Raw genomic sequence first — 13,692 nt, forward strand, 5'->3', positions numbered from 1 at the left:
AAAGGGCTAAAGAAACATTATAGAATCCAATTGCTGTGACACCTTACTATACTTCAAAAAAACCGAAAAGCAAATTGTATTTAAATTAAATTTACAAACAGAAAAAATATAGAACAAAAATTAAACCTGAAATTTTTGAATTGAAACCAAATCTTTAAATATGTACGCAAGTTTTTTAATTACATTTAATTTGTAAGCCTAGTCTTAAGATACTGGAAAAGAATACCAAAAAAACAAAAAAAAAAAAAAGCAGAAGAAGAACTGTTATACTCCCATACCAATTTATATCTAAACATATACGTATATATATATATAAATATATATAAAGCACTAAAGAAAGAAAATACCAATAATTTATATACCTATTTATATATATATATATTTGTGTTCATAAATATTATTATTTTTTTGTTGATTACCAACGTTCATCATTCTCCTTTTTCTTGCTAATGCAACCATTGCCAATTCTCTTAATAATAATGTCTATTTTCTATATCATCGACCGTCGTTTGTCGGCCGATTGTGATCGCCGTCATCGTCGTCCACATAACAGGTGTCTCATGTCAAAATCGATTCACCTGTCTTTCGCCTGCACACCAACGCAACGGTTATACTACTGATCACATTCTCAATTGCTGTAACGACGCGGCAGTACGTAGGAAATCCCATAGACTGTGTACACACAAGGTGCGTATGAGTAATATTTTTGCTATTCACTTTTCACTTACAACAACATTTTCGCTTTACCCACAGAGACATTCCTGAAGATGTTCTCAATACATATTGTTGGATACACTCCACATATACAGTGGTCGATGCGTTTATGAAAAAACAAGGTTCCGAGGTGCCTTTTCCCGGCGTTCACAATTCACAGGGTCGCGGCCCGTTAACAATAAAGCACACCAAATATTATCAATGGGTAGCGTTCACACTATTTTTTCAGGTAAGTCCAGACATTTACTTTTAGCCAGGCGAAAGCTCTGACCTTAGTTCTTAAACACAAAGCTTACGACTAAAAAGCTTTCAACTTCTTCTAATCTAAATCAAAAACAGCTTCAATGAATATCTTATCTATATGCTATATACTTCTTTATGAAGATTTACCATATTAGGTTAAGGCAAATTAAATTTTCTTTTCATATCCTACCAATAAAAGAGTCCTTAATACAAAAAGTACAGGCTTAATAGTCCACTGCTTGTGAGCTTTAAAGCTTATTGGAAATGAAAGCTATTCCAAGAACAACACCCAAATAAATCCTTTTGGCAGTTTAATAAACTTTTGTAGTCAAAAAGCTTGTCAGCTTTTCCAGGAGTATTGAGCTTTGTGATAATGAGAGCAGGACACGGATTTTTCGACATTAAATTAGTTCATATGCTAATCTTAGTCTGCTTTAAGCTTTAAAACATAGATAAATAACTCCTTGGAATAGTTTACGACTAACTTTAGTGTTGAATTCCTAAGAGTCTGATGGATGGGGAAAGAAATTTGCACAAGCTATACATATAGACTTCTAATACACGTTGAAGCGAATGGTGAAAAATGTTATTCATTGACTTGGACGGAAAACTATTTAAAGGGTTATAATTTGTGTCCCCCTTTTTAAAATGTTTTGGGATATCAAAAATATGATAATATATTAGTCCTAATTACACTGACATTTCGACGTGCCTACAGAAGAACTAAAGTTTCTGTTTCATTTTTCGATTTAGATGTCAGAAATGTTGTAAATTATGACGTTGTTGTCTTTTGGGGTGTGGGGTTGAGCTAGAAGAGGAGGCACAGTGGCATGACCATGACTGTCTAGCCGAAAAACTCGCCTGGGAGTCGTCGCGTTGTCAACAATGACCTTTCGCACAGTTTGAGGCGTTGTCGGGTCTTTTGTTTTGGGCTTTGTTATGTAGCTTTTGGACTCGAAAGGCAACAATCATATAATGATGATCCATTAATGCGGCACAGACGATGCAGCACACCATGCCACAATGCAGCCCACCCCAAAGGCGGCACCCATGCTCCAGCGAATGGGTGTGTGTGTGTGTGTGTGTGTGTGTGCAACCGGAAAACGAAGACTAAAATTATTTTTGGAAGCGATTTGAGTTTCATTTGCTCTTTCTCTCTTTATTCCCCAATTCTCTCCAGTTCCATTTCTATTTCTGTTGTTGAACAAGCAGAAAAATATCAGGTGGCAGGGGGGGTTGGGGAGGGGGGAAAGATTCAGCCAGAGATCGTTTGACCCCGTTTTGAACTTTACCACATTTCGCTCTCCCTCTTTCTCTCTCTCTCTCTCTTTCATTCTTTTTCTGGTTTTGTACTCCTTTTTTTTTGTTTTTGTTTCTTCCCATTTTTTGCTTGATATTTCCATTAAATTTTATTTATTTACGCAGACAACATGCTATGTATTAGAAAGGGAGATGAAGGTGTTGAGAAAATTATAATTTATGTTTTGTGTGTGGCCCCACAATGAGAAAGAGATGAACTAACTAAAACTAAAAGAGAGAGAGAAAGGAATATATATATTGCGCTATCTCCCTCGGGGGAATACCCATAAGCATGTCGTAAAAAAGTCATCTTTTTGATATCCAATTGTATAAATCATATTTCATTTAGATCGCAACAAGATCTGACGCAACCATTTGACATTAAAATTAAAACTAAAATAATAAAAAGATACAAAAAGATGCCCCAGTTCAATGCTCGAACAGACGACTACAAGTTACCCAGCACACAAATACATACCAGATTGACTCAGATCAACAAACACAATATGCCTAATCAATTAACTAGTCAAAACTTGCAGGGTATGTGGACTGGTGCTTGGCGGTGCCCTGTTGCCTCGGAATGGGATTGAGAATGCCGTAAAAAATCAGCATGTGCGGTTTGCTTATTTGAAGATCATTAAAATTCGAACACGCTGACAATCAAAAACCGAGAGTAGTTCAAAGAAAAATAGAGCAAAAGGCGTTACCGACAAGTGTTTGAAGGTTGCGTTAGGGGGCGCCACTCTCTGTGATATGCCATAACCCTATGGTTTTTGCACGATCAAAGTGCCCATAAATCACTTTCGCCTAGTAAAGTTCTGATGTTGGGCAAATTAACATTGGAATTGGAATTTCAACATCTCTTTGGGAGATCGTGACAAGGTCAATTCATTTGGAAGACTTGGATGTTCATTTCGTCTTTGAAAACCTTTTTGTTTTGTTGGTTTCTTCTGTTCTTCTGGCTAGCCGTCATCAATTAGCGCCAAGGTGTCTTTTATTCATTTGTTTTGCCCTTCTTCCTTGGTTTGTGTTTAATTTTTTGTTTGTTTGGCTCCCTAATGCAAGATTTGGCTCTGGGCCCACATAGCACTAAAAATGGTGGCACTTCAATGCATTTTAGTTGAGTTTTATGATTATTTGTCTTGTGTTTTGGTTTTTTGTTTTTTGTGCATTTCCTGCTAATGTTTTGTTTTTCTTGAATTAATGACAAGACAGGGGCCCCCGCCCACCTCCCTACCCGCGCCAGCTTTCCAAGAAGCACATGGCCAAGACCAAGAATGAAAAGGATGACAACATTTTTTGCCTAATGGCCGAATTATGCAGGGCATTTCCTTTTGTTTTGTTAAGCCTGGCAGACAGGCGGCTCACGTAGTTGCTGCCTCAAACCAATTGAATTTTGATGGCGAGTCAGCCAGCCAGCCGGCCAGCCAGCCATTCATTCGTCTGTTTGTTGGCTCGTCCATCCATCTATTTGCCACACATCATGGCGACAAAACGACAACTTAATCAAAAAATCTTACAAAATGCCAGACAAGTTTTTATTTCCATAACTCCCAGCTGTGACAATGATTGTCTCTGTCCCTGACACTGTCTTGCATCTGCCTCCAATTGATATGCGCGTCTAGGCGCTAAAATCAAAACATCTACACGCATATAAATGCCGCTTATCCCTAATCCCCACTCCCCCACTCCACACAACAGACTGACAGTGAAATTGCAGTAATAATGAGCAGCGGATGTCAGTATGTATGTACGAAAGGACGAAAGGAGCAGGCAGAAATATCAGCAGGACAACAAAAGGAATCGCCATGCCAATGCCAACGATTCTGTCCAATTTTTGCTATTTTGCATTCATTTCACTAGATGTTGTTGGTGTTGTTGTTTTAGGAGCTCTCATCATATGTTTGCAGGCCCAACTCCGTTCATCCAATATGTTCATGTATGTATGTATTTGCCTCCCCCCACACCCCTGCACCCTTCTCCAACCATCATCCTTTTTATGCTCCATTCCTGATGCCTGATGCCAACGACGACGACCACTCGCGAGCGTGCGAGAAATAAATACGAGTATGTAAATAATTTCAATGAACAGGCACAGTGGTACAAAATATGGACCAATTCAGATGAAAACAAATTATATTTCAAACATAAAACTGAATGTTTACAGTCGAATGTCGAATGAAAATGTTGAAACAATTGATCGATTTATCAAAAAGTAATGAAAATAATGGGAAATGTGAAATGGAACAGCCTGAAAATATAACTTGATAACAGCGTAAATTACATTTTAACTTAAAAAAACATTACGAAACTATAATACTTTCGAAAATCGGCTAACATTATACAAAGTATTATAGTTTGAATTGTTGTAAATGAGTTGAATTAACTTTTCAGTGATTAAAGTTAGTTATAACTTGAGACTTAAAATGTCAAAACGTTTACTAGAACTTTAATGAATCGGTTTTTTGATGAAACATTTAAAAAGAGTTTCAAATGTTTGTCACAAGTTTCATTCTAACGATTTCTTCGCAATATTCATTGAAAAGAAAAATCAGGAAGTAAATTATCAAATTTGTTAAACTTTTGCATTATGACTGGCAACCACAGTGCATCAAATAAGATGTCGACGAGAGGCAAGACATTCCCCGCATTCGGAGTGGCCAGTATTGATGGGGGGAAAATGGTCGAGGGTGGGTGGGTGATTGTGTGGTTAAAAAGAGGTATGAGTCGGTATGGGCCATTGTTGTGCCACAGATTGTTGCAACTACCAAAACCCACCACGCACTCACAAACATACACAGCATCTTGGAACTTCGTGTCGCGTTCGCGTCGCATTGTTGTGTGTTTAAGGGCCGTCCGGGGAATGCAACAGCAGCAGCACCAGCAGCAGCAGCAGCGAACATACAAACCGGAAGTGTTGTGTGGCAAACGAACCAGCGAGCAAACGAACGAACGAGCGGGCCATCAGGCCAGTCTGGCCTGGCCTGGCTATATCGTGTGAGAGAGAAACTGTTGGCAGAGATCTTCGTGGCTCTATGCTCCGTCCAACGTCCGTGTGCTCGTCGTCTATAGTTCTCTAAAAAATTTTTGGTTGTTGCTTCCCGTTCGCTATGTTGGCTGTTGGCTGTGGCTGTGGCTGAGGCTGAAGCTGTTGCTGGTGCTGATGCCGCCGTCTGCGTCAGTGTCTGTTATGTGTTGGCCAAGTGAACGCGCGGTTCGCTCGATTCGATCTCACAAAAAATAGAAGAAAAAAAAAACACCCATAGAAAATACAATTTTTTGGGGGGAAAACAATCAGAAAAATATAAAGAAGAAAAAAAGAAACCAAAGAAAAAATAATATTTAATTCAAGCAAAAATATCGGAAACTCGTCGGAGACGCCAAAAAGAAAATATTTTGTTGTGCTTTTTTTCTGTGTTTTGTGTTTTGTGATCTCGAAAGATGTGAAAAAAACGAATCCTTTTGTTGCGTTGCGCTTACAAGGCGCCCCGATAACTTCTTGCGTTTGCAGACCCGCTAACAATCAACTCGATTGTAAGAATTGTGCGCGATCTCATCGAATTTCAGTTGTTTTTATTTCAATTTCGATTTCATTTTCTTCTTTTTCTTTTCCTTTTGGTCTTTAAGTGATTAAAAATGTTCCATCATAATTAACTTTACAAAGCGAGTGGGCCGGGCCATGTGTTCGTGCAATTGAAGAAACATTTGGCAAACGAATATTATGAAAACCCCTCAGTGTTTCAATAACCCCTCGTTTTAACCCGCCCCTCCTCCCCTCTCTCTCTATCTCTCTCTCTGTGTCTTTGTGTATCTCTCCCACTCCTCGAACTAAATTTTACGTAGACAACAAAAAAATAAATAGTTGTTAGTTGGTTTTTTGTTTAATCTTTTCATTTTATTTTTATATATTTTATAAAAGGCTGAGCAATAGTTAACAGAGCGTCGCCGTTTCTTCTCTCTCTCTCTCTCTCTCTCTTTCTCTCAATATGTCTGTGTGTGTGTGTGTGCGTGTGTGTATATATTGTTCCATATCATTCACACATAGATGCAAATGATGGATTTTTAATGGAATACTCTTGTTTGTGAAGTCATGGGGAAGACTAGCTAATTTATTGACCGATAACTTTTATATGGGTTAATTAGCCAAAATAATCGGATGAGATTTCTCTAGTGTGGAAATGTAAATCAAATTGGTTTTCCATATATATATATATATATATATATAGTATATCACTTGTGATTGCTTAAATTAAGTGAGATCTAGTCTTAGGTCACGCGATATTCCAAACAAATAAGGGATAAAGTCAAGGTGTAAAGATCGAACATATGTAAGGGGGCTTAAGAAAAGTTAATAGTTCGATTAAAGACCCAAATGCAGATTTATTTCATTTCCATATCGATTAGGTTGATTTGAAGTCTATAGATGATTTTCTAAATAGTTGCTTATTGGCATTTTGCAGTTTGCAGTTTACGACAGGAGAAATTTTAATGTCAAGTAGTAGATAGTAAGTTAAAATTTGGTTTTATTGGCTAAGTAATTAAGTAAATAACTAGTTCTACAGTTATCATTTAAAAGTCTCCTGGTTGTTCTGAGTGAATTACATCTACCCCTTGAAAAAGAATCATATCTCTACAGATTTATGAATTTAATTCTGTAGTCTGTGGGTCAAGTTGTCAAATATATAAATACAAAATTAATGTTTGTCGTCCGTTGATCTTGTTATGGTCAGAATATATACATATATATGTATATATTTCGCCAACTTATTCACTTACTCACTGTTTGCCCTTAATACTTTAAGTATATTAACCTCAAAGTGTCTTCTTGTGGTTTTCTCTTGAGATTGCTCAATTGGTTTTCAATATTTAATTCAATATGTTTTAATATTTTTAACATTTTACGTATATATTTATGTTTTCGCTCCAATTTTATTCGTCATGTATTTAGGTTTTGCTGTCTGCCTGCTGTCAACAGGCTAACTAACTTAAGACCACATTATAAATTGACCACAAGATTAATTTTCCATGAACAAATTACAATTCTCTCTCTCCCTGTGGTTGTGGTTGTATGTGTGTGTGTGTGTGTGTGCGTGAGTGCGTGTTTTTGTTTTGGCGGTTGCGGTTTCTCATACGATTCGATTCCCCTTTGACTTCTCACTTTGAAGTGCCTTTTTGATGCGATCTAAATGTGTTTGTGTTTAGGTTGCATTCGAAAGTGATTCCAATTCGAGCAAATCGAAATGCTAAAGCTATATAATATCATATGCCATAAAGCATGTAGTATGAATCTTCATCGGGATCGAGAGATCGAGAGATAGAGATTCGAGATCAAGAATAAAGAAAAGTGCAAGTAATGCGATTGATGGTTCAGTTTTATTTTCTTGCAGGAAAAAAAAGGAAAAAATAAAATTCCGTTTTTTTTTTGTTTTTTTGCTCTTTTTGTTTTGTTCTGTGGAATTTGGTTTTTCCTCTTTGTTTTTTCTCATTTTTCTACCGAATTTCTCATTACTCATTGAGGGGAGGGCGCTAGGGGCTAGGGTAGGTGTTGCCAGGCAGTCGGTCAGGCGGGTGGTGGGGTGTTGCTTTTGGGGGCGGAGACGCATTATTTGTCAAGCGCCGAGGAAAACCCAATTAGTCATATGCATGAGAATGATAATGATAATGTTAATGTTAATGATAATGATGATGAGGAGCGATGTTAATGGTAATTATGGAATGAATGTATATATAGAAAACATTTATATATATATATGAATATAAATATATAGCTCGTTAAATTTAGATCTTTTGTTAGGGATGCTTTGTAAGTTAATTTCCAAAAACAAACAAAGTTTTTTTTTGTTTTCTTCTGAAAAGCATTTCTCAAATATTTCACAATGATCTCCCCACCCCCTCTGGCATCCTCTTCTCCATCTAATATCGCTTTTCGTTGAAATGTCAAGTGCAGAACGGTGGTAGGGGGTCTTGGGGATTCGAAAAAGTATTTTATAAACAACAACAAAACAAATTCCGGTGCTGAAAATGTAGAGGGAGAGGTAAAAACTGCAGAGCAGGGAGCTGGGGCGAGGGGTATTACGAAATATATGTACATATGTATATGTTTAGGTATATTCACTATACATATATATATACATATATATATATATATTCCACGGGGGCAGCCTTCGCCTTTGACTTTCGATACGCTACAATTTCGTTTTGATTCTTGATCACTCCAATTTTCGTTTAGTCTTCGTTCTTTTGGTTCTGCTCGATGGGCCACGTGTGATGCTGCGTATACGCAATTTTTTTCGGGTGCCTTTATTATCTTGGCAGGCCTCGAAATTTGTTTATAAACATTGCAATTTTAAAATTTACAGTTCATTTGGTGTTGGAAACCAACCAACCATCTAGCCAGCCAGTCAGCCAGCCAGCTGCGTCAGTCAGCATAAGTTTATTAAACATATGGGCATGGGGGGTGGGTTTACCCCAAAAGTTAAATGATTCCCAAAGGTTGTGGCCAGGGGGCAGTTGCGTGAAAAAAGACAAAAAGAGAGAGTGAGACAGAGAGAGAGAGAGAGAGAGAGAGAGAGACGAAGATCATTTAATGCCACATTTTATTTATATGCTAGAAGCGTTTTTTATTTGTTTTGTTTCTTTACGAAATTTTCAATGCCTTTTCAGTCCGCTAAAATAAATATTTCCCACTACCTCCTTCCCCCCCACCTGTACCTAAAGCAAAAATTATAAGAAAAATATATATATACATAATGTATGTATATGGAAATGATTTTTCAATAGCTACTTCATAAATAAACAAATCAAAAGAAGGTTAATCAATAATTTCTTCGTAGTTCAATTTCAAAATTTTCGAAACTTTAGAATTTATTTGAACAAAACACCAAAAGAAAAGAAAAAGACAAATAAAAAAAGTTACCGAATAAAATAATTAAATGTTTTGTGTGGAAATATTTTTAAAAAATCTCTCCTAATTTCAATAAATAAGTTTCAATGGCTTGTAACGGGTTATCGAGGCGACGAATATGAATCGTTCAATGAATAGTGTTAAATGAATATATATTCAAACTGAAGCCTAACAAAATCTCACTCCAAAAAAATGCGCAAATCTGTGAATCAGACGCCAACAACAACAACAACAACAACAACAACAACAAAAACCACAACAACATCAACAACAACATCAACAACAACAGAAACCCAACCAAATCGTGTAAAGTGTAAAGCCGGTCTAACTCAATTACAATTGGTGGACAATCAGTTCCAGTTTCAGTCTCACAATCAGTTCCAGTTCCAGTTCCAGTTCCAGTTCCATTGCTGCCGGTATCATCGGTTACATGGAGCTGAAACGCCATCGTCAATATCAACGATTATGATGGCCTTGCCGCGCAAGAGAAAGAATCTTAATCGACATCAGCGAAAGCAACATCAAGCGATCAGTAGCTCAAGGATAATTCTAAAACAATTGATAAATCAAAATTGCTGATACACGCACACACACACACACACACACACGCACACATACCCGCCCATACATACACACACACACACACATACACACACACACACACGCAAATATACAAAAAGCAAACAAACAAAAAAATTGAATCCGCGTCTTGGTTTTGCTAAAAAACCATGTTAGATATATTCCGTGGATTGAAAAACCTTGTAAAGGTCAGTCACGTTAAAACCGATTCGATAGTATTCCGACTTCACTACTCAATAACTGTGATGATTCTAATGTCATTCTCACTGATAATAACCACACGCCAATATGTGGGCAATCCGATTGATTGTGTACACACAAAAGATATTCCAGAGGACGTGCTCAATACATATTGTTGGATCCAATCAACGTATACGCTAAAGAGTTTATTTTTAAAAAAACAAGGCATATCAGTGCCATATCCAGGCATTGGCAACTCCGATGGCGATCCAGCTGATAAGAAGCACTACAAATACTATCAATGGGTGTGTTTTTGCCTATTCTTTCAGGTGAGAAAGATGAACAAAAAATTGAAATAATTCCAACTTTGATTAACACATAATTCTGCGCATAATTCTACTAAACATTAATCGCAAAATATTGTAAATATATAATTGATATTTATCGAAATTGAAACAGAATAAAAAAATAATTTGCAAGAAACAATTATTCATCAATTTCAATTGACTTTTTCTACCTTTCTCTCGAGTTACTTTCCGATGATGATTACATTTCAGAAAATAAGTTTTCGAAATCTTTTTATACGATCAGAAACTAAAAGATCCTAAAAGACTAAAATCTTACTTTAGATTTGAAAGATTCTAAAATAAGTGCTTAAAATTTGATGAGATTTCCCTTTTAAAATATATTATTTAAATTATTTTACTAGAGTCAAGAGGCGAATTGATATAAAATTAATTAAATTGATTTAATTTAAAATTGCCTTACTCTCCCTTTCTCTTTCTCTCTCTCTCCCTAGAAAAAATTCTAGGATAAGTGGTTAAGATTTGATGAGATTTACTTTGTGATATTAATGAATTCAATGCAAATTTGGCATCTCACTCTTTAATCTCTCTTCTCTCTCACTCACTCTCTCTCTCTCTGGCTCTGTCTGACTCTTTCTGATTTTTGTTAATAAAAATTTCAATTCGCCTTGACTTTATTACGGTTTTTACCAATTACTTACTCATAGATCAGTTTATGGTTATGCCTGGCGATGAATGATTTGATGGATTGGCCAATTGAGGCACATACACATACATATATATATATACTCATTGAGTTAACACACACAAAGATGGGAAGATAGAGAAAAAGATATATTCATTCATCTATTAAATACGAAATATTCAATTTCCAAATATTGTGTTCTATTTTTTTTTTTCTTTTGCGGTTGCGGCTCGCACGCAAATGAAAACTTTTAAATATTCTTTTCCAAGCCAAACAAACTAAATCTATACAAGATACAAACTAGTGTGATAAAGAGGGGAAGTGGTAAAGTAGAGAGCAAGAGAAAAGTGCAAAATGTTTTATTCACTTCATTTTCCTTGTACAATAAGTTAAACCAATTTTTGGGTGTTAAGTAATATATTTATTGAAAAACCTCATTCTGTTTTTTTTCTATTTATTTATTTTTTGAACTTATTCATGATTCAGATATGTATGTATTTTCTAATTTATAGCAATGGGATACCAATAGGCAATTGTGGATAAGAACGAAACGAATTGGCAATACCCTTTCTTTGTGGTTTGCTCAATTAATTACGATTTGTGAGACTGTAGAAATTTACAAATATTTTGACTTAAATCAGTTCTAAAAATCATATAGCATATTCGTATATAATACGTCACGATTCTTACAATCTATCCCTATATGAGCTTTCCGTCTCTTTCTCTCGCCCGCCTCTCTATAGAGGGCCCATCATTCTTACCTTCTGCTTAGATTTTCCATTTTCTTCATGCCAAAACTGTCAGCGCTAATTGCTTGGTCCGCTTAGAGGAGATTGATTTTGTCATGGATCGCCATCGCATATGTATTTTTCACAGTGCTTGGCAAAAGTTTAATGACACCCACAGTCAAAATAATAGATACATTTTTAACAAATGCAAAACGAAGTCAATTTCTCTCTTCAAAGTTTCAAGTTTTGACCATATTGACAGTCGCTTATTGTATTTGATACTTCCAATCATAGTTAAAGTTGAGTAAATAACTCAAACTTGGAGCTAAATTTGTGGCCTGTGCTGTTTTCATATGCTGCCAACCGTTCCGATTCCCATTCCTATGGCTCCCTCTCGATTCCCACCAGCAACAATGACGTCGTTCCAAAAAAAAAAGAATATGTATATATATATATATATATATGTATATGCATACATGATTCTCTATAGTTCTTCCGCCTGCCGCCTGCCTGTACGCAAAAGTATTACACAATAATATATCTTCCCGCTAACAATGTACAAATATTAAATGTATATTTTTATCACACTATATTTTTTCTTAGCTTGTCCGCTTGTTTCGTTGTCGTTGCTGTTGTTGTTGTTCTTGTTGTTGTTGTTGTCGTTGTATTTCTTTCATTTCTCGGTTAGTATGACAAAGACCCGATTTATATAGGGGCAGACACATCAGTCGTTCCAAATACCTATAAATACGTTTATATTATTTGGGGTATTTCTGCCAGTTTATTGAATACTTTCCCTTTTCGGGGCTATAATTTATTAATAAAGGAAATACCTAACTGAAATATATGTGAAAGTCTACCTACAAGTATTCATATAGAAGAAGATATATATAAATAAGCCATTTATACATATTCATCTAAATATATATATATACGTAGAGAACAGGGAGATAATAAAAAGCCAACAAGAGAACACAAGCAGCTACAGAGTCATAAAATAATAAAACAAAAACAACCTAATACACCTGGCCCAATTATCCCCACATGATAAATTGAGGGATGTATCGTTGATGGGGGCGAATGGAATGGGTAAAATGAGTAGAACGTGCACGAGTCTGTTGGGTTGGTGGGTGGGAGAAGGGGAGAACGGGAGAACGTGGAGGTGGGGGAAGATTCAGAAGGCTCCAAAGATTGGCATCTGTTGGTCATCGATCGATCACTAATGGCTCTAGCCATAAAACGTCTTTAAAAGCATATCCATCATGGATGGATGGATGGATGGCTGGCTAGATGGTATCCCGAATTGATCCCGATCGATTTGATTCTTTGTGCTCTCCCCTCCTACACCTTCTCCTGCATTTGCCTGCTCCCTCTTTTTCACCGATATGTCAAAAAAAAAAAAAGAAACAATCTTTGCATTTTTTTTTTGTTAGTTGGCGCAGACAAACATAAAAGTGAAATAATAATTTCTGGCTCTATGCCAAAAGAATTGTTGAAACCAAAAAAAAAAAAAACGAGAAAAAAACCCAAAAAAAACATGGGCATGTGTTTATATTTGACTTATGTACGCGGATATTTTTGAAAGGGAGTTTTGTGGGAGTGACAACGGATCATTTGAAGCCTAAACAACTTTCCCCCAGACTCCCAACTCAATTTGCATTTGTAAACTGTTCCACAAAACGATTCCACAGCCGCACAGTGATCGAAAATTGATGAGAAAATGTTTGTTATATTTCAGTTTAGATTGCTGCTTTACGTTTCGCAGGAAAAAGTTGATTCCAATCCTTGATGGAAGTTTCGCTTCCAATTCTTTGTCTTCTTTTAAAGTCAGAAGTTTTAAGATTGAAATTAATTTTTCCATTCCAAACTCTGTTTCACCCACTGTAATTATTATCATGAGCTCAGAGGGGGTGGGGAGTGGGAAAATATTCGTGCCTTTTGCCTTATATTATTTGAATACATTTCCGCCTAGTGCAAATAATTGGCCAGAATAGTTTTGGCTAACGTTTATGTCTTGACCCGGCTAGCAACATCTGCGGCACATTGGATGACGCC

The 13,692-nt window shown here is 36.3% G+C and overlaps 2 protein-coding genes across 3 annotated transcripts in view; both read left to right on the forward strand.

Annotated features, from left to right (window-relative positions):
- Positions 1-13,692, forward strand: part of LOC6641472 (innexin shaking-B) — a 52,017-nt gene that overhangs the window by 33,386 nt on the left and 4,939 nt on the right. The window contains exons 3-4 of one of the 2 annotated variants that reach the window (XM_015178612.3): positions 554-687; positions 754-943. In XM_015178612.3, the coding sequence (XP_015034098.2) occupies positions 554-687; positions 754-943 (324 nt within the window). Of the gene's footprint in view, positions 1-553; positions 688-753; positions 944-9,867; positions 10,249-13,692 lie in introns of those variants that run through there. The other variant, XM_002064185.4, reaches the window with a different exon arrangement.
- Positions 5,656-9,774, forward strand: LOC124460460 (exocyst complex component 5-like). Its single transcript, XM_047011292.1, has 2 exons — positions 5,656-5,790; positions 9,242-9,774. The coding sequence occupies exon 2, from the start codon at positions 9,353-9,355 to the stop codon at positions 9,737-9,739; it is 387 nt and encodes a 128-aa protein (XP_046867248.1). The 5' UTR covers positions 5,656-5,790; positions 9,242-9,352; the 3' UTR covers positions 9,740-9,774.

Source organism: Drosophila willistoni (genome assembly GCF_018902025.1).
Source record: "Drosophila willistoni isolate 14030-0811.24 chromosome XL unlocalized genomic scaffold, UCI_dwil_1.1 Seg141, whole genome shotgun sequence".
NCBI classification, from domain to species: Eukaryota; Metazoa; Arthropoda; class Insecta; order Diptera; family Drosophilidae; genus Drosophila; species Drosophila willistoni.

Bases quoted from the DNA above. Each gene is read 5' to 3' on its own strand.
- LOC124460460 (XM_047011292.1), top strand. From the start codon at position 9,353: ATGCGCAAATCTGTGAATCAGACGCCAACAACAACAACAACAACAACA.